This window comes from Lipophrys pholis, assembly GCF_963383615.2.
Source record: "Lipophrys pholis genome assembly, chromosome: 2".
Lineage (NCBI taxonomy): Eukaryota > Metazoa > Chordata > Actinopteri > Blenniiformes > Blenniidae > Lipophrys > Lipophrys pholis.
Genome location: NC_137636.1, coordinates 28,879,381 through 28,905,358, shown reverse-complemented (window position 1 = coordinate 28,905,358; position 25,978 = coordinate 28,879,381). Strand labels below are relative to the sequence as shown.

The following is a 25,978-nucleotide window of genomic DNA, read 5'->3' as shown; positions in this document are numbered from 1 at the left end:
ATCTTCCGTGAATCAGCTTTCACCTCCATCCTCACGAGATGTAATTGTAGTCGTGCCGCTGAAGAGCAATGCCACCTTTTATGCAGCGGCCCTGGAGTGAGCATGTATTTACATATACCTCTTTTCCACCCAGGTTGAGGACTTGTTTTGAAGCAGCAGCCTGAATTAGAACAAGCTGTTTGCATTCTGACTACAAGAGAACGACACTCGCCAAAACGTGGTTGGTGTATAACTACAAACTACTGGGCCCGAAATGATTAAATAACTCAGTTGTCATGTTGAGACGGTGGGGGGGTGTCGGCAGCTGCTGAAAGTAAATAAAAAGTTACTTATAATCTGACTTATTGTAATCAGTAAAGTGACTAAGTTACTTTTTAAAGGAGTAACCAGTAATCAGTAATCAGATAACCTTTTCATGGTAAATGTTGCAACACTGTCCACCACCGAGATGAAAAACCAAACGCAGCTTTTGCACTTGAAATCGAAATATGTTGGGGCCGCTTCACCAAAGCAGGCTCGTAAATCCAATAGCAACACCTGAAAATATGCAGTGTGAGCCGCAAAGACTGCTGGGAAATGAGCAGCGAACCCTGTTCGGGAACCACTTAATAATTTTGTCCAGACCGAAGTATCCCGCCAGCTTTGGGTGGATTGGTGTTTAGATGGATTACATTGGGAAAACGTGAGCATATTACCGCAAGAAATTACAGACCGTCTCCTTCTTCTTGTGACGCTGGCTGCATGGTGGTGAAGTGGTTAAAACCCTGGGACTTCCAGCATAGAAACTGCATGTTCTCCCTGCACAGGTCTTCTCCTTTGGTTTTACAGACACTTGTGACACAACAGTTCATTGTTTTCACTCTCTGGTGATTTCAACTTGTTATAGTGACAATAAAGCTATTTATCATCTTAATTCATCATTTATGTGATACAGCGTGGTGTCTGAAGAACAGACTGCCAGGAGGTTTTCTATCAGCTTCTAATTTTGTTGTGTTGACTTTGGTAATCCCGCGTCCACATTTCTATTGGCTCTCATACAGTTTCACCACCTGTTTGGCTTTTTGCAACAGAAATATATCTGGAGCGACCGGATGATTTCTCAGATCCGTTGTGGTACAGTTTGGTGCTTTTGGATTTGTTGTATTTGTCAGCAGTTAAAGCAATGCTGAAGTGTTGGCACATGAACCAGATTTCTGAACCCCTTTCTGATTTGAATACAAGTTTACTGATTTTAACAGCAGTGTCTTAATACTGAGCTCCAAAAATCACCGAACAGCTATTTTTGGTGCCTTCAACTGATACAAGTTCATTAGCCTCTGGAAATGAAGAGGCATTTGCTGCTCTGCATATTTATTATTCTTGTCACTCTCATCCTCCGTCTGTGCTTCCCACTTTCATTTTCCATCACTCTCCTCGACTTCCTGTCACAGTCCCTCGTGTTTATTTCCCCCTCTGTGACAAACTTGCATCACCTGCCTGTCTCTAATTTTCAATTTCTTCCCTCCCTCCTTCTCTTCACCCGCTACTGCTCTTTGCCTTTTGTTTTTCTACATTTCCGCTCCCTCTGAAGCTTCCCTCTCGTCTTCTGTCCCTCTCTCTGTTACTTTGTCTGCCGTACTTCCATCATTCCCCGCCTCCGTCTCGTTTCTGCCCCGTTTGCGTTGTTTCTTCGGGCTCACTCTCCGCTCCAGTGAGAGCGTGGATCCATATACATGCCAGGATGTTGTGGAAGACGCTCTTCTGCTTCTGTTCCACCCAGCTGCCCTGGGAAACAACAAATTTACACCGAGACAAGTGAACACTCCGACACGTGCATCCCCTCGACCTAGTACATGTGACTCCTGCACAGTTCCTTCTTTTAATTTTCTATCTCTCTACACTTTCGGCAAACAAATGAAAACACATTTGTGGCTTGTTTAGAGATAATTTACACCGACTCCTTCATTAGTGAGGGAGTCTGGCTGAAAGTACCCCTCGCTGATATTTTTCTGTTACAGAGTGGAGCTCTCAGGGAAAAGGCTTTTTAAAAAAAATTTTTATTAATAAGGGACAAACCAAAGGTAATGTGGTAAAACTAGAAACTACTGCAGTCGCTGGACCGTTACCATGATAAAGGTTTGAGACTTCTGTGTGTCCACATGCCTGGAGTTTTGTGAACCAAGACAAAGGAGAACGGTTTTTGCTGCGTCTGCAGGAGACTGATGGAGATGCATCAACACACACACACACACGCACACACACAAACACACACACACACACACACACACACACGTCCTGCTCCTAGATGGGCATACCTGTTGTGTTGACAGAAAACCCGGGCTGCAAATAGTGAAAGTTGAGTGATTGAAGGTACGAGACAAATTGTGTCAAAATAACAAATCGTGCAGGCTGTTTAAAAAAGAAAAAAAAAGAAAAAAGGCCAATAGACGATGCTCGCATGTTAATTTATGCCTTTGTCTTTGCAGCTTTTGTTCGTCCAAGAGACAAATGAAAAGCTGTTTAAATGAAAATCAAAACCGGGGCGAGACGCGAGCACAAAGCTGCCGGGTTGCTTTTGTCTTTGTTTATGGCAGCTATTCTCCTGGAGGTGTGCGAGGAGCAGTCGGTGACGAGAGGCTCCTCTCAGCTTCCACTCGCTAAGCGAAATGACACTCAGCAGTGGGCCGCCACGGGTCAAGGAGCAAACACCTTCACTTGTCAGCCGGCTCTCTGACTGACACACACAATACCTGTGGGTGGCCCCCGATATCGCTCAGATCCGCTTCTGCCGCCTCAAGATCAGCCCTCTTCATACGCCGGGGCAATCAAACGGAGTGAAATCTAGAGGTGCAGGGAAGTGGGACTGCTTGTTAATCGCCTCGGTAGCCTCCTGCAATGTGTGCGTGACTGTATATTAAGACTAGATTCAAGAAGAGAACACAAAAAGAGGATCATCTTTTACTTTTATTTAGCAAATCACAATTGTTTCCGGTTGAATGTCAGGCTTCACTCCTGTTATTTCACCTTTTAAACTTAATTTAAATATAAAATTCATACCTAGAACAGGTACAATAAATTCTGTTCTGAAAATATTTTGAAGTATTTATTAGTTTCAACTTTGTCTTATTTGTTTCCATAAGGATTTCGCCTCAAAAGACGATAACTAATATAGAATACTATTAAAGTTCCATGTATCCCCACATTTTTCATGCTGTTGCTGGAACCTCAGAGACACTTTATACTGTGTTTGTGGTGTGAAGCAGCTCTGGTAGCTTTTTCTTTTTCTTTTTTTTTTTCAGAATGACGTTGAATAAAGGAAATTTTCATTCGTGATAAAGTCAAGGTCAGAATGGACTATGCATGTAAAGAAAAAGAAAGATATTTGAGAAAATGGCTCTGAAATATCATTTGAAACAGTGGAAGTTGTTTAACGCAGGAGAAAACCAGAGAAATACTGACAGTCAAAAGAAGAAAGTGGAAACCTTTAGAAAAAACTGTCAATTTGATTCAATTCTTGAGGATCCTGTTAGCGTGGGAAGAACTGCAAAAAATAAAAAATACAGTTGAAGTTGAAAGAAGAAAAATTCCTAATATTTTTCAACATAGACGGCGAAATAGAAATTTGAACAAGTGAGCTCAACTACAATTTGCTTGTTTCTTTCTCTTTAAACTCAATATTTTAACTTTATTGATGAAGTAAAGACAAAAATATTCCTCATATTTAAAAAATAAATAAATCTAATATGGTCTGAATACACTCAAACCTGCCGGGCTTTTGTTTATTGCAGAATTTGCCGGAATACTATCATGTCAACACTCTTTGTCAATCAAAGATGATCTGAAATGTGAGCTGTTTGAAGTCATTATAAAGTGCACAATGGGTTTATATAATTTAAATGATATAAATCCAGTCAGTCACCTATTTCCTCTTCGAATAGTCTGAGTCTTGTGTTGCCAGTGTAAATGGTAATAATTAATTTTTCTAAGAGCGATAGAGCCAATGGAGCAGGCAGAGTTAATCCTTAAAGCCTGGCTATTCCCTCCCCATTGTTTTGCAGGGGTGTAAAGTCAATCAGATTTAATCCTTCACAAGAGTACGAGAGATGCCCTCAATCAAACCCGGATATTCCCTCATGCCCCTGTGAGGGCTTCACAGTGGCAGAGAGGGTTGTTGGAGTCAGAGAGGTAGATGAATGTATATACCTCTCACTCCCGTCTCATAATGTAAAGCTTCTTTCTTTGCAAATGCAATCCTGGCAATAATCTGAATAGACGGCGAGTCTGGCTGATGAGGTCTAGATGGCTTGGTTAGTGTGTTTTGTGCGGCAGGATGCAGCTGCCAGGTCGGTTGCAGTTAATGTTTTTTGATTTAATCCAGAGCTCCGCGTCTGCCCGCGCTGCTGCCACGATAATATGCCCCGAGGGCTCCTCCTGTCGTAAGTGGAACGGGAGCCTCCGCGGATTTACTGCAAAAGAAATGTTCCTCTCGTCTTCTCTCTCGGAATTAGTCCTCCGAGTTCACGAACCGCTGCAGAAAAATGATAAGCAAGGATCTGGATCTGCCACTTGTGTCAAGGCGTCTTTGTCACCGTTTTCAGCGTCTGAGCTCACTTGACAATGCCCACATTATATCATGCAGAATCCTCGTCTTTCTCTCATTAGGAGGAATGGGTCCTAGCTTAAATGCAGCTGTTGGGTTGTCAGCAACATGCTCTGCCCCCCAGCCCCCCCCCCCCCCCCCCAAAACACACACACATACACACACACACACACACACACACACACACACACACACACACACACACACACACACACACACACACACACACACACACATCTCTGTTAGTGGCACTAAACAGATGGTTGTGGTCAGTGAGGCCGCTGCCGCTACATGGCCATTGAAACCCCGCTGGTGGCAGCACACTTAGTATTTATACTTATATAAACTTTAATTGTTTCCTAAAATACTTCGAGCTCTTAGGACTTTGGAGCAGCAGCACATTCTTGTCAGACGCAGAGATGCTGCTCAGCGTCATTCCCTCCTTTTGGAGTGAATAGATCAGCTTTTGCAGCCTTTCAGGAGAAGCACGAGTGTCGGGGTTGTAAAAAAAAAAAAAAGTAGTGTTCAGGACGGAAACTGCAACATCCGGGGAGGGGAACGTACGAGGTACATCAAGGGAGGGTGGTTGATTGACCTCTGATCCTCGACAGAGGTTAGAGGTCAAAAACTGGAGAGAGATGGATTGCAGCTGTGCTGCAGCGTGCAACCCACTGTCATGTCAATCACTGGAATTCAGCCTGATGGACGCGCCTACGCCCAGTTCGCCAAGCAGGTTTCAACAGGAGCTGATTGGAGGAGCAAGAAGAGGAAGAGAAGGCGGAAACAAAGGCACAGCCAGGAGGAAGATAAAGAGAGCTGGAGGACTTCCTTTGCCCTCGTCCTCCAGAGGCAGCAGGGAGCCTCTGTCCACCGCAGCAATTTATTGAAGGCAGCATGCCACCAATTAAAGGGTTCCTTACCATAAGATTTATTTACATACAAATTCCCATCTCTCTACCCGGTGCCTTTTCAGTTTGCACCTATTGGCAGCCTTCTTTTCCCTTTTTTCCAACCCTCCTCCAGGGCTATTTGTTCTCCTGCGAGGGAGGTAGGACCTAATCGTGCCAGGATCTCATAATACCAAGTCTTTTAACTGCTAAGATCAAAGAGTGCAAGTTTGCCTAATGCGGGATTACACAGAGATACGGGACTTGGCAGCCTCACCTCACCCCAGCCTCTACACCTCCACCACCACCACCAGCAGCAGCAGCAAGGAGCTCCATTAGGCTCAACACATTGCTCATTTTTCCGCAAGAGCTCCCTTGGGCTAAGAGGCAATTATGCAGTAGTGTGGCATAATATTTCATTCTCTTCACATTGCATAGTTGTATGGCGGTGCAGAGCTGCTAACAGCTTCATATGGCCCAGGAGGAAGGGTGCAGAGCTGCTAACAACTTCATGCGAGTACAGGACGGCGGTGGGGAGGGGGAGGAGGGGGGGGGGGGGGGGGGGGTTCTCAAGGGCACCAGCCTTCATTAGCAGTCAGGTCTCTTTCACCTTCTTTTACAGCCACTAAAAAGGTCTGCATGCGGCTTAGTTTTGGGTGGATGTTGAGTAGATTTAGAACAAGGAGACGTGCCCTGAACCCGTGACCCTGATCATCGATCATCACGGGGAACGTTCAAACAGTGAGACTCGTGTCTGTTGAAGAACTTCTGGATGAAACTGACTGGACTGGAGGGAAGTGTAGATGGTTTATCACAGGTGAAGACGACATTCATGAAGAGGGTCAATTCTGATTTGTTCTGAAAGAAAAGCCTTTAGTACTACAGCAGGTTGAGAGCCACAGCCTGATCCACACTTTATATGATAACTTCTGCTTTTCTTTGTGTTTCTTTCAAACTGTGTCCTAAAACACGATTTGATTTGTCCTGATAAGCAATGAGGTGCCGGTTTAACAAGACATCTTTTCCTTTCGTTCAATTCATCTGACTGATGTATTTGACTTAAAAAAAAAAAAAATACAACAAACCAACTGAAAATATACATAAAACTTGTGCTCGTTTAAAAAAAAAAAAAGTCTGTTTTTATTCATTAAAATTTTGGTTTTTATGTATTATAAAGTAGGACAATGGTGCTCAATAGCGTGTCGTCATTCTTTGACAGCAGTGAAATACTTTTCAACCTATTGTAGTTTGTAAATGGCACATCAATGTTTAACACTGACTTTAGATTAAGATTCTTCATCACTTGCTTTGATGTATTTCTTTCATTTCTTTTAAAGCTTTAATGTATTTCTTTTATTAATATATTTCTTTTATTTCTTTGTAAAGCTTTTCTGTATTTCTTTCACTTCTAAAGCACTGTGAACTGCCCTGTGTTTGAATGGTGCTCTATAAATACATTTGCCTTATACAATACAATACAAATTCCTTAAAGACACTCTTGAGAGTGTTTTTTTGACTGAATCACCTTCAAATAAACAAGTCTCCCGTGCTATTATCATCAACCTGACAGGCTCCGTCTATCCTGTGTGTTTATATGTGCGCGGTAGAAACTGTCTTTTTTTTTTTTTTTTTAAACTCCTGACTTCAGATAAGCATAAGATCTGGAAATATTCCAGAAACTGGAAAATCTTAAACATGAGGGTCCTCTCTTCTCTGCTCTGTGTGAAGATTACTCCAGGTGAAACACTGCTGCGCCCACACTTGTTTTTAGCCAAGCCGCCATGGGAGAGAAGAACCCCCGCCACGTTGAAGCACCAGTAGTCGTTCTTCCTTGCAACTCTTTTCCCCCTCTCTCACACTCACACTGTGGCTGGGTGAGCGGCACATGCTGCTTAGTAGTTGCTTCCTCCAAGAGGCTGCACTTCAAGCTCTTGAGCAGAATATTTATATAATGTTCTTCACTCTTTCTTCTACGAATTTCCTCTATCTGAGGTTGTACAGTAATTTTGGGAGAATTTCTTGCAACGTTTTGTGAAGTTGCTCACAATGAAACTTTGCAATTATGCCTTGCAGGCATGTAAGTGTTGAAATGATTGGATCCACATGTAGGATGATGATCATTTTAGGCACATTTAAGTTATTTAATCATACTTTATTGGAAGTCTATTTGAAGATGAAAACATTAAATACACGCGCGCTGATTAAAACTAGAGACATACAGTCGGTCCTAAAGCGCTACTAGTTTCTCCTCACTTTAGTTGTGGTAGTGCAGGACGTGCAGCCTGCAGCAAGGTCTCAGATCTCATATGTGAGTTGTCCTGTACCCCTGTGTGCAACTGCTGACGCTCAGCTTCTTCTTTCCTTATTTCAATCCTGTCTCACTTCCCCCTCCCTGGCGTCGCAGCAATGGCAAACTGCCACCATCCTTCAGGGTAATGGCCATCTATAATGCCCGCCGCTTGATTCATTCCTCACTATGCACACGCACTGCTTCCTTTGTAATACTGGCGGGTAGATTTGCATTTCACAATGAGCGCAGAGAGTGGCCATCATCTGCTGTTGACAGTCTGTAGCTGGTACCACGGCGTCTGAACCGTCTGCAGGCGTCTTCTGGCTTCATCACTTCCTCCACCGGACGCTTCGGGCCGGGATGTTGCATGGAGGCTGGATTCTTACTGAGGATGCCTCATTCTCTCTTAGCACCGCTCCTTTTTCTTTTGGTGAAGCCCAGCCTGTCCTCATCTTATTCCAACACAGAACAAACACACCGATGATGTGAACTTGAGCCTTTGAGTTTTTAAATGTGACTTCATCAGCTGAAACAAGCATAACAAATGCGGACACAGTTTAAAGTCTAAATATGATGTTATTTCTATATCTTGTATTATAAATTGTGTTGCTTTTGTGTTTTGTGCTGCACCTACAGGCAAAACGTCATAGCTTTCATCTATAAAGTTTTATGCCCCAGACCTAGCAATAACAATCAGCCTATTTTCTCTCTCTTTTTTTTTTTCTTCCAGAGATCAGGTCCAGCGGGCGAAGCCAGAAGGAAGGTTCTGTGAGGCAGCTGCCCCTCTACGACACGCCGTACGAGCCCGCCGAGAACGGCGGGGACTCGGACCCCGAGCGGTTGCGCTGCCCCAGAGAAAGCCGGCTGCCGCAGGACGACGAGCGACCGCCCGAGGAGTACGACCAGCCCTGGGAGTGGAAGAAGGAGAGGATTTCCAAAGCTTTTGCAGGTAACGTTCTGCACAGAACATTAAGACTCACCGAGGGAAAAACATGCATACATGTGTAATTTTTAAAGATGCTTCATATAAATTGCAAAGTCTTTCAGCTCTGCCTGCTTGTTAGTCTTCATGTCGGTGAATTCTGCTTTTGACTGCTCCAAACCAGTTCAGCCAGATCTCTATCCATCTGAGGGTTGCTTCATCCTATCACAGTTAAAGCTCAACCTGTTTTTTTCTTTGGCTTCACTAACGCAATGGTCTGTTTTTCCAGCTCTAACCAGTTTGATTATGGCCTCTTGTCAAGTTGTGAGGGTTCTGCTGCTGCTGCTGCCTCAAACTTCTTCTTCTTTTTTTCTTTTTTTCCTTTCCCCTCTCTCTTTCTGTTTAATGCACCCGCTCCTTTGGTTCTCCAGGTGTCCAGGTTACTCTTTGCAGCTCTGATCCATCTGCTGCCTGTTTAAACTTTAGTTGATACCTCTGCTTCTCTGGGGAAGGGGGCATGACTGGTTGTGCAGGTGCATGTAGGTGCAGGTAGTCACTGTGGTTTAAGAGCTTGAGCATGGCTAACACAGCCATAACATCAAACAGGGCTGTTCCTGGAAAGACTGTGGCTTTGGAATTTAAATGTGCTCCCAAAATTTATAAAACTTGCTGGGGGGGGGGGGGGGGGGGGGTAAACACCAATTCTTTTAACTGAACGTGAATCAGCAAACCTTGACTCTATTTTTCATCGCCCCTTTATCTCTTTATATATATATATATATATATTTTTTTTTTGTTTCATCCTTGAACAGCTCTGCTATGTTATGACTGCATTAGCTACGAGGGCTCGGTAAGTGGCACTGGATCAGGTCCCCAAAGAAGAAAGGACTCCACTTCTAAATCTCTCACAGGTACCATTGGAGACGGGGTTGGGGAGTGTCTCTCTGTCTTTTTGTACTCTTCTTCTCGCTTTGACAGTGATGTCTGAACCTTGCACTTTGGGAGGTTCTTTCTTCTTCCCAAAGCTCCTTTGCAAATAAATCTGAAAGAGCTGGTAAATATTAATATAATGTGTATTTTTGGTTTAAGGATGTGGAACTATCCAAGTTCTAAATGTCATCTATTATAAAATTCTGATCTACTGTCACCCATTAAAAAAAAATGCTCTGGATATCATCCTTAATTGGAATGATTTCACTGTTCTGCTACTTGCTTTTCTCGGTGCTGGACGTCAGCTCCAAAAGAAGACAAAAGTCTAGTCAACATATTTCAGATCAGCCTTTAAACAGGACGTATGAGCGCAGCCTGTGTAATTAGTACTCACACTTTACTCTTGGTCCTCAGAAGAAGAGGTGAAGTGAGTGACATTCAATCCAGTTGAAAGGCAATAATTAAAACAGTACAGTTGGATAAACACTGACACATACTGGGGTCTCTTGCCTCTTGTGCATATTCACTTCACACTTGTGCATCTTTAAGCAAAGCTGGTAAAATGAAAAGCCATCGCCAGCATTTGAACCATAATAGGTTTAGCAGATCATTATATTGTTAAAGATTCATAAAGTCTTGAGTGTGAAAGCCTCTTCCACTTGATAAGATCAAGGGGACTAACTCATCAGCGAATGAGCCGCTTCTTTTCTAATTACAGCTGAATGAAGGGGGGGGGGGGGGGGGGGGTGACCACATTAAGATTATCCATCGCCTCAAGGCTCGCTGCAGCGTACAGTTGGAACAATAAGTTGCTTGTGATTTGCTTTTTAGACCGAGGTTCATAGGATTGGAAATCAGATCTCACACAGGGAAACAAAATGAGAAAATATACTGCAAGAACATTATTATTTTCACATATTTTAGGGGATGAGGAAAACATAAATAACTAATATTGTGTATTTCACTGCTGAATATCAATGAAGCACCAGAAATCCTTCCTCCTTATGTAAAAATAGATATTTTCTTTTTGTCCAAAGAAAAAAATACACCAGAGATTTCAGTGGGCACCATTAAGGTTATAAATCAATTTGGTAAAAAGGGAGGAACAATAATCTCATTTCCAGCATATTACATTCCAAATATAAAGTTGTTTTTTTTGTTTGTTTTCAGAATCAGCAATGCATTTAAAGTGTCTTTTTTTAATGTGCTCCACGAATATCTCCAAACCTTTGCAAGCAATCCAACTAAACAAGCCCTTTCTTTGCTGTAATACCACTGATCACCATAAGATGGGGTATTGAGGCACACATTTGCAGACGTCAACAAGACTAAAACGTTAATTTTCCGGAGGTTGGATTATTTTTCTCATAGTGAAAGGAAAGTAGAAGCCAAACTTAGGGCTCCACGATACGTCCTAAATTTATAGTTATCACAATGTATAATATACATACTGCAAATAACTGACTGAGTTGTGATAAATACTGTCTCTGTGCACTGGGCATGCATACTCAAAGTGCAAAAACACACCAAAAAAAAAATACACAATCAAATATTTTAAGGAAATAAATTGTCTAACAGAGAAGAAGTGAGAAAGTGTTTCTATTAATGGTGAATAATATCACATCTTGACATTGGGTAGCTCTCATAAAAAACAAAAAGTACCACAGTTTTGCTCTGTATGCAGATAGTTAATCAACTGAGAAAATGAATAAAGTCTAAAGTACAGATGTCAAGCTGGACAGATGCAAACATTCCTATCAACTATCAGCAGAAATAAGACAACGAAAGTCTAGTTGTGATCTGATCTCAAGTCTCTCAGTCGCCATGAGAACGACAGAGCAGCACGACACAGTAACATGTAGCGTGTTTAAGTGTGTGTAAAGTCTCCTCGCTGTGGTCGCCAGCTCACCAATCTCATTTGTGGAAGGAGAAAACGAGCCTCCAGGGAGTATTTAGTGCATACCTGCAGGTAATGAGAGTACCACTCTGTACCGACCGTCAGTACTTAAAGATAGTATCGCTTCTCGAAACAGATGCGAACACGAGGAAATGATCTCAGTCCACTGAAAGATTTTTGGCTGAAGGTTTTTAGCGGGCAGGAGACACTCGGCAGGATTTATTTGGCTTTGGAAGAAATCCCACTGTGATTTGAAAAGGAGTGCATTGAGGTTCAGGCAGCCACTAGTAAAACTGTGTGTATCTATTTAAAGTATTACGTATATCTGGTTTAGTTTTTTTTTGGGGGGGGGGGGGGGGTTCCCCCATCGTTCTTTTCATGTTTTGTGAAATGTTCTGTCCTGTTTACTCTCTATGGTGAGAGGCCTGCTGTTCTGCCTCTGATTAGTTAAATAAGTCGCGCTGCATTCTTAATCACTTTCCTTCTCTCCCTCATTATTTTTCTGTCAAGCTGCACTCGGAAGAGTTTGTTTAGGGCGCTGTTTACTAACACGTTCCCCTTTACAGACAACATCCCTCTTTTGATGATGATTAATTTAATTTCCACTGGATGTCAAAGTGTTGGCGGGGAACCGAGGAGATGAGTCCTTTAGACGTCTTTCATAGAAAGAAAGCTGCAGTCGAGAAACTTCCTTTTGATTTATGGCACGTCGTCGCTCTGCGGCGTGTTCGATTCAGGCGGGAGTTATCCCCCACTGTTTGAAAGACAGAAAGGGGGAGGGGGGGGGGGGGGGGTGTGTGTGAAAGACGTGTCTGGGACAAGCCCTGTCAACACATGGCTGTTGCCTTCACAGGTGTCTGTGTAAACCGGCCCCCGAATCCACACATCAAGGGGCTTAGAAACAAAGTTTCCCACCTTTCAACGTTTGAGCTTCCCAGGTCTCTGATCTTTGCAACCAGCTTATCTCCGACGTCAAGAAATTAACCCACCACTTCGCTTCATAAGTCCACTTGGGAGCCAGTTCTCCCACCGATCGTCCCTCCAGGCTCTGTCTAAAGCTTACTGAGCTTCGTCCCACAGTTCCCATTCACTCACATTAATGGAGCAGTTCTGCGGTCTCCAGGAGGCGATATTGATTTGTCTTGAAGGCAGGGTTACTTGGAGTTAATGAAATTTCGGACTGCCGTCATAAAGCTTTTTGGTCTTACTGTAATTTAGAGGTTCTCGCAGACGTATTGCTCAAGTTGTTGTGGGTCCGGGTTACGGTAGATATAATAATCTTTCCCCATGTCTGTCTTTTTTTTTTTTTTTTTTTATTATCAAAGAAAAGTTTTGACACTAAAATTGTCCAAACTGAAAATGTACACAACAAAATGTGAATCTAGAAATGTAAAATCACACCTACCATGTCTTTATTTTCTCAATGTGAATATCCTTACTTTTGTCAACAAACTGTGAGGAAACAGCGTCGTCTCCTCATACCGACGGTGGCCCAGAAGGGCCAACAGCACAACACAATCGCAAAAAAGCCACAACAACAAAATTCCACAGTTGAAGCAGACGACTATTTTCAATACGGAGAGTTTAATGGAGTGTAAGTAAAACGCTGCTGCATGGTGATTGTGATTAATGTCTTTATGTGTATCACTGTTGTTGAAATTGTCATAATATTACGTTTATGACTTTTTCTTGTTGTGTTGTGGCTTTTTGCTGTGGTGTTGTGCTGTTGGCCCTTCTGGGCCACTGTCTATACCAGACTCAGTAAGACTGATACACACGTTCTACCTTTTCACCTACCTTCAGGTGAAAGCTCGGGTTTCATCTGAATCATCTTTCAGTTCGTCTTTCATCACCGATTTCCCCAGAAACAGGACACGGATCACTCAGCCAGACGACGAGTCTGGTGTAATAATTTGGGCTATTTTAAATGTAATCAAGCCAACAAAATAATGAGTTCACACTTGTATAATACCATTTCAGTTCCATCTTTGCGAAAAAGTGGTGCATAGTACATATCCTCATTGAACGAATATGGCCACTATGACATTGACTGCGCCTGTTTTTTATAAACAAGCTGCAAAAAAGTGGAAAACATTAAATGTTATTTACAAGAAATGAGGTCCTATTTCTGTAGTTTACATTATTGACTACAGTTATTACAGTTTTAAAATATATTTTCAATACATCTTTAATAATCAGCCCACAATGTAACATTTTGAGAAATAATTATTTAGATATTTCTTTATGCTATTAGCAAGATATTGTATAATTGCCTGTGTTATATTCAAAATGACAAAAAAATTTCCTCTATTTGCAATTATTACAATATTGGTTGCTACGTGGATGAAAAAATAATCTAGATCATCCTAAACACGGCCAAGGTTCAAGTCCGCTGGTGGGTTGTTTTTTTTTGGAATGCTGGTGCAAATAGGTTAATTATCTTTCCTCTTCTCGACTCCACGATGCGTTTTGCAGAGCAGCTTTTCCATATTGTGTCTCTTTGGAATTAACTTGCCCATCTGATCGGCCCTGCACAATCCTTCATCAGTCACGGCGCTAAACTGCTCGGTTATTGCCGGTGGGAAGATCCGCATGTGGCTGGAGCTGGAGTTAGATGATTGTTTAGCAATATTCCTTCCCTCCAATGATTAAAAGACTCTGTCACTCAGTGATGAAAGACGTGCCTTTATTTGCATGGTGGCGCGGCGGCGGGCGGGGGAGGGGGGCTTACATATTCTTCAAATCGCAGCCTTCGAGTTTTGACTTGTATACAGTTACTGGCCGAGCCTTACTGGGAATCTGGTTTTTGAGCTGGATGTTTGTCTCCAACTTGTTTGACTGCTTGGTTGCGGCAGATGCCAGTGATTAACTGAAATGTCACCACGTTTCAATCCCAGTCATCACTCAACAGCTTCTGTGGGGAAATTACTAATCTCATAAGCAAATCTTTAAGCTTCACATAGCTTTAGGCTCGTAGACCGTTTTTCTTCAGTTATGTTGCCATAGTGGCTGAAACCCTTTACGTCCGTGCAATATTAATGATTAATGATGTTCGTCCTCATGCAGAATATAGAAGCACTTTCCAGCATGCGATAGAACAGTTTATATTCCAACAATTATGCGGGAAATGAGAGTATCTACCAAAGTAAGATAATGAAAATAGATACTCAACCTGAATAAAGTGGATTTAAAAGAAAGAAAAGAAAGCAGGATTAAATCAGTACCAAGTGCTGCCTACGCTGCCCTCCCACCACTGTATAACCGCCTAATGTAATCTGTAGAACGGACTATTTGTCTTCATTAATGATCGGGGGGAAGGAGAGTAGAGTAATCCTCCTTGCTGCAGCCCCTTCCCCGTCTGTCCCTCTCCCTGCCTGCATGCTCGCCTCTTCACAACACTTGCTCCGCTGTTATTATTCACTGTTGGACTATCTCCTGACAGGTATGCAATGGAATGTAAATTCCCAGCCTTGTTAGGGTGTTGGAAGGCTGTGTTGTTGCGGTTTGGTTAATCACTCATCCCCGACACACACACCCCCCCACAACACCGCACACCACCTCACTCACTAAACCGAGCACAGACTCACCACAACGACCCCCGCCCCTTCGCCCTTCCGCCTGCTGGTGATGGATGAGTCTGGTGGTGAAGAGTGAGGAAGACACATGAAAATTTGACCGTTTGTAAATATCCGTCATGGCAGAACAAGAGAAGACGTCCATCAGCGTGTATGTTTTGGCTCAGTCGCTCACAGGCGCGACGCCGTCGGGAATCTGAGCCTCGCCGCAGCAGGATTGGGATTGGGAGTCATCGTCACCTAATCTCCCTGTCCATTGTTACCTGCTCGTGGCTCCTTACACTTGGCTCCGGGCCAGCGGGGGCGCCGCGAGTTTAACACCAGGAGATCAGACACCGTGTTGCCGCTTGCTGCTTAAGCCCTTCGGGTTTATGGTTTTTTAATGAATCTTCACGGACTTAACGATCCAGAAATCTGAGACTCAAGTCTAATGTCCTAAAATAAATAATTGATTTGGTTACTTGCACCAGAGTTAAAGGCCAGCTGTTCTGCTTCTGTGTTTTCTCTGCTTGGCTGATCCGTTTCCCTCCCTCCCGTCCCGCTGTCCGTCACTCGGCGGCTCGGCCTCGTCGTCCTGGCCTCTGCTGCGCCGCCCCGCTGATAACCTTTCTGACAGCACCTCTTTCATGAGCCTCGAATGCGTCCTGCCGTTTCCCACCGAGCGCTGCCGCATGTCTTATCTTCACTCACACACATTGGCCACACACACACACACACACACACACACACACACACACACACACACACACACACACACACACACACACACACGCACACACACACACACACACACACACACACACAGCAACACTGTTGGAAACCTTGTTCACAAAGTGCAGAAACGAAGCTCGCAGGCCCCTCATGGAAGCTCCAAGTCGCCAGTAACCCATCTCCACTCTTTTTCGGCGCAGACGAGGAGAAAGGCCTCTCTATCATCTCATCCCCATCCGCCGTTCTCCACGACACCTTCTTTTTTCCTCTACTGTGTTTGTAGTTTGCACATCGTTTCCCCTGAAAAATATCTGGACCGCATAATGTGACGGATGCAGTCTGGGGAGAATTATGAGGTGGCATTTCAGCTCCCCCAGAGCATTACACAGTTGTTATCTGTAATGATGTGAGTGTCGATGCAACAAACGCATCCCCAGAACAGGCGGGTTTTGTGTTGCGAGCTCTTGCGCTCGTAATGTGTGGCATAAACATCACGATCTTCCAGCTTGTTTTGAATATGCATGCAATTAGCCGACCAAATTAAGCAGAACTAAATTAAATGGCGGCGGTGGAAACAAGCAAAGCTGGTGATTTATGGTGCCGCACTGTTTTACAGTGATGAAGTGCCATGGGCTAATGAAAAGCCTGGGTAAACAAATAACTGGCTTTAAAATAGATCTGCTTCTGGATGAATAGAGCGGAAATATGTTAAGTTGTAAGAAATGTATTGTTCAGGTGTTCTGTTTTTTTTATGTTTTTGAGAAACTGCAACATTAAAGATATAACCTCTATATTTTTAGTTCCAATCATTTTGAAAGTAACATTAGCCTGCCCTGTCCTGTAATACCAGTTTGTACCACAAGCTGGAGTTGTGAGTCACAGGGGTGTGTAACTTTAATATCTTTGTATGAGTCACAAAAATTTAATTTGACTCTTAAAAAAGAGTCTTTACAATTGATTCCAAATTCAAATGTGCTTCAAATAAATTTCCTTTTATTTCACAACCTGTTAAAACCTTCAACACTTGTTAGGCAACTAACCATCTGTGGTCACTTACAGCTTTTTCATTGTTTATTCAAAATTAATCAATTTTAGATTCACGACAAACCACATCACTATGAGATGATTCGGATGAGATGAGAGGATTGTAAAAGTATTTTGAAGAAAGCCTGTGACAGTTTTAGTCGTATTAAAGAATTTTAAAGTTGTTTAATATAATAGAATTTGGTGAATTTTATATATTTTTTTAACTTTATGATATTTTCTTGAAATAACATTGTTTAACTGATGCAAAGAATAGTCTGTGTCTTTCTTTTATTATGTGCTTGTATTGTATGCTGGTACTATTATCTATAAATGTGACATTATTGAAATGTTCCATGTTTGAGGACGCATGAGGAGAAAAGGCACGACGTCACTGTGTGATTGAGTTTCCTATTCAAATTCTAGCCATGGCTTCTTGTGTTTGGTTAACTTGAGCGACAGGTGTTTTGTCGATCCTGCATCGGTAATGGCTTCCATTCCTGTGTCAACACCAGAGGCTGTGTACTAATATGGATTGAGGATTATGCAGATGAGGGATGACATATTGATCCCTACTCAATCACATTAGATGGCACACAAGATTGGATGTATTTCATACTCTCCCTCAGAAAATCATCCACATTATTTCTGTTACTTTTCATTTAGGGCAAAACACAAACGCTGCGGCAGATGAAGAGAATAATACAACTTAAAATTTTTGTTTGTTACAGATTCAGACGGCAACAATTTATGTTGTGCTTCGAGCACGAGTAAAGTTTTACAATTAGGAAACAATCAACTGAATTACTGACGAAAACAAACACATTATTCAGCCAATTTATTTGAGTTAGAGTCACATTAGGTATTATATTGTTTGTGCTGTGTTCAAAACACGCTATGCATTGACTGCATGTCCCACCCACAGAGCTACATCGGTTACTGTTTCCAATCTGTCCATGAACACTTGGACTTGGTATTCTGCGAGCACATCCCTGAAAGCCTTCAGCTTAGTGTGTAAATCATCTGGAGTGTGTACATGCAACTGCTGTGATGTGAATTCCCTACGTTGTGTCGAGGTACGCTCATTTATTTTACTTTAGGCATTTGGACTGCTGATTTGTTAACATATATTATACGATGAGGTACCCAAAGCTTCAAAAGAAAAGGGGGAAAAAAAGTACAACACTTGACTATTGAATCAGCTTTCCTTAATTTTCACCGTGCTAAATGCTATTATTCAGCGGTGCAACCGGGCGAGTCGGAGCCGCGCTCGGCCAAGTCATCGCCTCGTCCCCACAGCGAGGCTGCGAGAGTGCAGGCAGCCTTCTGCTCCCCAAACAATTACACGCTAATCTGCAATGTGAAATGAGCATTAAATCTCATAGGAAGAGAGTCTCCTACTTCAACCCAAAGCAGGGGAAGTTAAGATTATCTCCCAGAGTTTTTGACCTTCTGTCTCCAGTCCACTACATCTCTCCCTTCAGGATGGACAGCTCCTTCCAGCCACCTTCCCCTGGATCAGCCCCTCCACACCCTGGGCCCAGATATTTTAATTGCCGGTGGGATTGAATATTCTCTTGGTCCCCCCCCCCCCCCCCCCCCTTCATCTAGCTCGCAGATATTGCTGCTCATTAGCGTGTCCTGTACAGCCATCGTGCTTCCATTTCTCACCGGGTGGAAGATAGACAAGTCCATAACATAATGTTCATCCTCCCACTATGATCCAGCCTGCGGGTGGAAGCAGACAGTGGCGGTTATGGATTCAGCCGCACTCTTTTCATCTTGGGCGGCAGAAGCAGTCGACTCTTTGTAAATGAGGGGTGTTACTCTAACTCCACTCCAACATTGACAAAATAATTAAAGCCCTTCACAAAGCACTTAATGTTACAAACTGACTTATTAGTTCAGTCTCTAACTGAAAGTCATATACAGATTCCCACTATTGATAATGGACTTGGTGCAATAAGTCCTATTATAAATCCTATTTTTAAAGGAGAATTTTCTGCTTAGGTTATGCAGAGCGGATTGGACGACATCACTAAGACTTCTAGGCGTCCTGCTGCAGGAATTCCTACTAGATTTCTTAATGAAAACAAAACTTAAAAATACAAAATGTTGTCATTCTTTGTGGCTTTTTATCCTGGGATGTCCAATCCTGGTCCTGTCGAGCCCCTACAGCTGCAATGAACAACTCCTTATTAGTCTTTCTTAAGAGCTTGGTGATGAAATTATCTTTAGATCCATGTGTGTTGAAGGAGTGAGACCTCTAAACCATGCAGGACCATGTGCAACAGGACACAAGTTGGCATGAGATTGCACCAGACATCAGAAAGTCAGACCGAGGAGAAAGACTACAGTGACCATTCAACACATATCTTGAATATCACACTTTAAAAGAAAGCTCCCTAATCCATGTATTATTTATACGAACCATTATTAACCCCGTTAACCACATCCTACTGAGTCACGAACAACCAGCGTCTCCCTCTCGTGACTGATGCCGCAGATGATGTGTGGTACAGCTGTCACATTAATCATTTTCAGAGCATTTTGATGAATGAAAGCAAAGGCTGCCACTGAGGGAGTTTCATACTAATGTTAAACAGAATTTCTCTCCTGCTGTATTCCCTGAATGATGCTGGTTTGTATTAAGGAGATGAGTTGTTGTTGTTTTTTTGGCAACTTGACTGATTTGTTCTTGTCCGTCTTGTTGAAGCTAAAATGATGACCTGCCACTTGCTTCAGATGCTTCTGTTTTTTTTTTTGTTTTTTTTGTTTTGTTTAAATGCACCAGTAGTTTAATTGATCAGCCCGGGCCAGTAAAAGCACGTTGATTTTTCTTTCTTTTACACTATATTCACTCGGGATGGATAGCGTCTCCAGCACCATGGACAGTGACATTAAGCTGATCTTATTAGCCTTCTGAGTTTCATTGCTGGTGGACATGCTTTAGAGATCCATGTAGAAAAAATAAATAAAAAAGCCATACATCACACAACCGTCAGAGGAACAAACTACGGCTTATTGCTGGACTATATTTATTTATCTGTCCTGGCTTCAAGCGCTGCCCTCCTCTTGGATGAAGATGAAACATTCCGCTCCTCCTTTCATTTGTTCGGCGTCCTCAGCAATTTAACAAATCGTCCCGTGTTGGAATCAAATGCGCTGCTGCAGGATGTTTCAACTTTGCCTTTAATATCCCGGCCGGACATAGAACGTACTTTATTTAAGAGGTAAAACCCCTGTAGTGTACACCGCCTGGATGGATGATGCTTGGGTACGTTTTAGTGACAGATATTATCTACATTGTTCATCATAAAATGGAGCCCTGAGTCACTCGGAATACCATTAAACTGTATTTCGATGGACCGCATCAGTCACCAACTCCGTTTTGACTTGAGGCAGTTTTATATGTTGGTAGAAATGCAGCTTCTTCTTTTTTTTTCTAAAGCACTGCTTTGTATAATCACACTGAAAGTGTCAAAGATGACACTCTGCAATATATTAAATCTGGATAATAAAGTTTAACCTGCTGTTTTTTCAGTGCGTTGACTTTAGGCAGGCAGGAGCTACTCAGAGTGGGTGTGAACTAGGACACTGGATATGTTGAGTGGGGATGAAGATTGCCCAACAAATTGAGGATAAAATGCATTTTGCTGAATTAGAGTTCACTATCCAATCATCATATCGAATCCAAAGCCTTTCAGTTGTCTTCTGTTATTTCCAGGCCATCACCGGTGTCTCTATTTTCAGCTTGAAACTTGATCTAAAGTGGAAGCCGTGCACAAATCCAGCCCTACTTTTAGAGCTAACTTCACTTCTTTTTCAGTCCTGTTCTTTCCCTCCTTTTCTAATCCACAGCTGCTGAGTCTGCCACCTCTTTTTTTATCACAAGACTGGAGTCCTGTGCTCTTATCTGCAGAATCTCTCACTTACTCTTTTCCCTGCTTCTCCTCTTCCCTCCTCTCATTACTTCTCCTTCCTCACTCCTTTTGTCGTTTGTCCATTTATGCCTCTCATTGCTCTCCCTCTCCTCCCCTCCATCTTCTCCTGCGGTGGCACTTGCAGTAGAGATTAAAGTGATCAAGGACCTACCCTGGCCCCCTCCCGTCGGCCAGCTCACCACCAGCCCTCCCCCGGTGGAGGAGCTGGAGTCTCCTTCACAGACAGCTCAGGCCTCGCCCGGACAGACGAGCTGTGACCAGCACCACCAGGGTGGGTGTTGGTGTTCACATTGTCCAGCATCTTCCCCATCCATTGCCCCACCACCTCACTCCGCCCACCCTCTGTTTGTCCATCCAGCCATTTGTCCGTCCACCCATTCATTTATTCATCCACGCATTTATTTGTCTGTCCATCCATCCTTCCATCTATTTGTTATGAAGTGAGATTTCCCATTGATTTAACCTTCACTATCGCCCATTGAAGGTACAATGTGTCATGATTGTAGTTAAAAAACATTCAAAGGAAAACAATAATGATTGATCCTAGCCACTGGTGATATTTAGCTTTTAGTCTGCTAATTATAATCCAGTTATATATATAAAATATAAACACGCATGTTCTCTTTGGCTTTTAACCAGTGTTGAAGTTGACTTTTACTGCTCAAAGTGTATTCTGTGCTGCCACTGTATTGTTGTATTTATAATTGTATTTTTATATTGTTGTACAGCACTTTGGTCAACTGAGTTGTTTTTAATAGTGCTTTATAAATACATTGGATTGGATTGGATTGGATAAAATGTTCAAGACAACAATGGCAACGGTTGAAGCTTTGAAACTAAGAAACTTTCCAAACTTGCCAAATCTTTGGCAGATTAGATGCTACAGTGAATCACCTCCACCACACAAGACACAAAAGTGGCATCAGCCAAATACACATAAATTATACCATTAATTCCTCTTCATGTGTCATTTATCTTGATTTTCACAGGAGGCAACGTGCAAGCAGTTTTCACTTGGTGCCTGGATATGTGCAGGAGATGTTAAGCATGACACACACACACACACACACACACACACACACACACACACACACACAGGCCCTTTTTGCATATCTGCACCTTTTCAGTCATTTTAAGGTTGTTTTGAACTTGTAGGAGAGAAACAAAATGTCCAAACAAGCTGAGCTCATCAGTTTTGAAAAAAACGTGGCATTTGGAGAGGGCATGGTATGATCATGTTTGTATGATGTGTTCCAGCCAGTGATGACATCCTGAAAGTGTTCACATCCTGAAGTAGCACTGAATAATATGACTGTAGGTATTAGCTCAGTAATGACTGCACTTTTCCATCTGGATTACATGTGGCAGAAAATCACTAACTCTTGTGCAGGTTTTGGGCTGAAGGCTCATTAGTTTTAATTGTGCTGAACTGCCTTCTGCATGCGTAATTGCCATTCGCTATGACCCCCATTTCCTCTTGTCAACATGCTCATAACCGTCCCAGATGTCCCCCTGGCCTGCTGTTCTCGACGAGTAGCTTGTGAGAATTAGAAAATCTCTCTGATTTAAGGCGATTTCATCTCCCGACTTGTTTCCATATTTACCGCCGGAAGTGTACGCAACAGATGAGCAAAAGGCTCTTAAGTTGCTTTCCCTTTGCACCCGCTCACACCCAGACTTTTATAATTACCCGGGGAAAAAGGACATGCGGCAGAACTAATTCCAGGAATGGGATTTCCCCTGGCAGAGTGGGAGTGAGGCCGTGTAAGAGGACACCACTGTGTGCTCTAGGCGAGGACAGGGCAAGGCGTTGATTTATGTCCATAAATCCATGGGAAAGGTTCTGGTTCCCTTCGAGATGCGAGCGGATTTAAGATTGGCGTCCAGCTGTAAAGTGATCCTCTCGCTGTCTCAGGCAGCATGGCCCCATTCTACATCGTCGGGGTCAAAGGTCCATGTGGCAGACATGGGAGGAGGCATGGGGGGGGGGGGCTGACGACGGCCTCAACGACCCTTGTGAATACAGATACAATGCACTCTCCTGACCTCAGCACACACACTGAGTCACACACCAAGGCGTTTTTCACAGGATTACTTACACACTCCAGACTTACTGAGCCACAGTGTTTATTAAAGCTGTTGTGCTTTGTTCAGCCGTTTACTATGGGGGGGGGGGCAACATATCTATTATTGAGGGAAAACTTCCTCATTAGTTAAACCTCATTATCTAAACCTAAATGCAAATTGGCAGAGCAGATATTACATCTGCATATTAATGGCGGCCACTTTTGTCGTAGTATAATAAAGAGCCTTCAGCCTTTGTTTTTTGACACAAATTCATTATCCACACGTTCAAGCCCTTCTCTTACCTTCTCACTGCACTAATATGAGAAGACTTCTCAAAGAAAAACAAAGTCATTAAAATATACCCAGATTTAATTTTCAATCTATTCACATGCTGACACTTTGGAAGGTCAGTCCTTTTGTCTTTGAAAACCCAATTAGTTTCATTCTCAAATCCTTATAAAACATTGGAACATAATCCTCCATGGGTACATTTCTTGAGATTAGATTTTAGGATTCAGCAAAAAAAAGTTCAAAACGTATATTATTTAAAAGCCATTGAAGAAATTATTGTTTGAGCTCCTGGTGCATATCATTAATTTCGCCAGTCTGCGTGTGTGTGCTGTTTCAGGTTAGACCGATTGCTACTTTGAGTTTGTACAGAATCTTAATAAGAAGTCTACCCTGTAATCATTTCATATATACGAGCGGGAATACTTAATTTCCAGCGCGCAAAGTGGCGCTCAGTGACAGCCTTCGCCCCTCAGACTAGTCATCCCTTTTTGATAGGAGTATCATCGGTGAATGAGAATTAATTAGCCAGCTTAATTAGAGAAATTTGTGCCGGCGTGTGTGTCGAGGAGGAGCCAGGTTGTCCTAACTGATGAGTGTTTCTGCTTTTTTTCCCAGTGTTTTTCCCACTTTGCATTTCAACCCTGTGGCTATTTATAGCGTTATCCTTTTATCTGGTATCAGATCACCACTGTCAGACCTTCTCTCTCTGCTCTTGAGGAATTATTTTGTAATATGTTGGACATTTCTACTCAGCAGGAGCAATTTTCGGAAGATTCTGTATTATTGCAGGTGAATTCACTGAACCTACCAGTTAAAGTGGCAGTTAATTCAATGTAAATTACATAAATCTGAAGTCTAAATAAATAAGTTTCCCGATGAGCAGCTGCTCTGCCCTCTCCTACCAGTAAATATTCCCAAATTTCCATAAATTGTAGCGTGTGTGGTGTTCACAGAAAATCTGTAAATTGTCTCCATCGATTAATATGAGGCATTTAGGAAAAATCTGTTACTCTTTGCGTCTACTGATACACTCAAGGCATTACGGGAACGGAAATATACAGGTAAACAGAGAACCATCAAGTAAGTGAAGCAGTAAGGACACATCGTGGCTTGTACCCATGCAGGTATTTCTAGAACAGCAGTAAACAGGAGCCTCTACCAAGAAATGTGATGTGTTTGGAGAGTATCTGTAAGTGGTTCAGGCTCTAAATGGCTTTCGAGAAGCATCGTTAAATAACAGTGTTGATCAATACATTTCAGGCTTTTAGAATTCCTCTGTAAATTTTGGCATCCAACACTGCATGTGAGGCATTTAGGGACCGTCTGTCAGTTGATGTGCTCACTGACATACAGTACATGATGTATTGATGGACTTTTTCTCAACAGCTGTGTTTAATTCTGCATGTGTGACGTTGAGAGAGCCCAGGAAAATAGTAGACAGTGCAAGGCTTTTTGGTACCCTTTGCGTATTGTTGTATCCACCAATACATGTGAGGCGTTTAGGAGAACTGTGGAACTTATGGCTACGGAAAGAAAAATAGAAGTGAGTTTATGTTAACCTGCATGCGTCTACACAGTGCTTTTCCATTTGGACAGTATTTCCTTTGCACATAATTTCATTGTTTTTACAAAGATAAGGAAAATGTCAAGTCAAGAAAATAGCATATTCAGATGAGAAACACAAATAAATTCAGCATCAGATGAAACACCTTGTACTTAATACCCACGGTTGGACTTGTTTGGCTTGTGGTCTAACTATTATTATGATCCATCCATCTTTTATCCTGCCTCATCCACTTCAGGGTTCTGGTCGCTGGAGCCGATCTCAGCTGGCAGGATACACTCTGGAGGGGTCACCAGTCCATCACAGTGCAAACACAGCGAGACAGACAATCCCACACATTCCCACCTACCAATTACTCTTAAAATACTGTGTTTTTGGACTGAGGGAGGAAACCAGTGGATCCGGAGAAAAACCCATACAATTGCAAGGAGAAGATGCATCCATACCAAACTCAAACCAGTGACATTCTCGCTATGAGTCGAGAGTGCGAACCACTACACCACTGATTACACATAATAATTTGGTGTGTGAGGTAGATTTGGGTGTAGGGCGGCCACATGTAGACTTGAAAGGTCAGTTTCCCACACTGTGGGTCTGAGCTTTGCTTCGCTCCACTTGGAGTTTTATCTTGAGGATTGGTTGCAGTGCAATCATGGAAATGTCCTTTTGACATTTATGTTTATCTTTGTCCTCCCCAATCAGCTCACTCTCTCATGCAGCATCCCCCCCCCCCCTTCCACCTCGGGGTGTTTGCCTTGCATTTCTTTATTTATTTTTTTCTCGATCTCTCTGCAAGGGAAACTATGTGTCTGAAGGGGACAGGTCTTTCAGCCATCAGTCACCATCCGACTGACAGTTCAATCTGATACACAGATTCCATTTGCCGTGCTTTACAAGCAACAATCCTGATAACACACACAGATGCCCCGTGATGATTTCCGTACGTGCCTTGTTGTGTTTATGTGCAGTCACATGTGCGCGTGTGCACGTTTTCACCCTTGCGTCCCTCTTAAGCTGCCTTTCAGGGCTTTTTGTTCTCCAGCAGGCCAATCCTCTCGTCAATCTCCTGTCGGCCGTGTCTCGGTGCTCGGCGCTCCCGCAGAATGAAAGAGGGGAATTGGTTTGTCGCCAACACTGCTATTCAGCCTTAAAACATAATAATGCAACAGTTTGAAACCGGCGCTTTTGAGACGACTGGTGAACAAGATGAACACGAGTCCATTGGCACTCAAGCAAATAAGACGATCGCTTTCCGTTTAGTTTTGGAGACTCCTTCTACAGGGGTAATACTCTTCTTG

The 25,978-nt window shown here is 42.8% G+C and overlaps 1 protein-coding gene across 3 annotated transcripts in view; it reads left to right on the top strand.

Moving 5' to 3' along the window:
* The window catches only part of shf (Src homology 2 domain containing F), a 106,555-nt gene that overhangs the window by 65,906 nt on the left and 14,671 nt on the right, over positions 1-25,978 (top strand). The window contains exons 3-5 of one of the 3 annotated variants that reach the window (XM_080493488.1): positions 8,487-8,705; positions 9,491-9,589; positions 20,883-21,029. In XM_080493488.1, the coding sequence (XP_080349614.1) occupies positions 8,487-8,705; positions 9,491-9,589; positions 20,883-21,029 (465 nt within the window). The remainder of the gene's footprint in view (positions 1-8,486; positions 8,706-9,490; positions 9,590-20,882; positions 21,030-25,978) is intronic. The other 2 variants (XM_080493486.1, XM_080493487.1) reach the window with 2 other exon arrangements.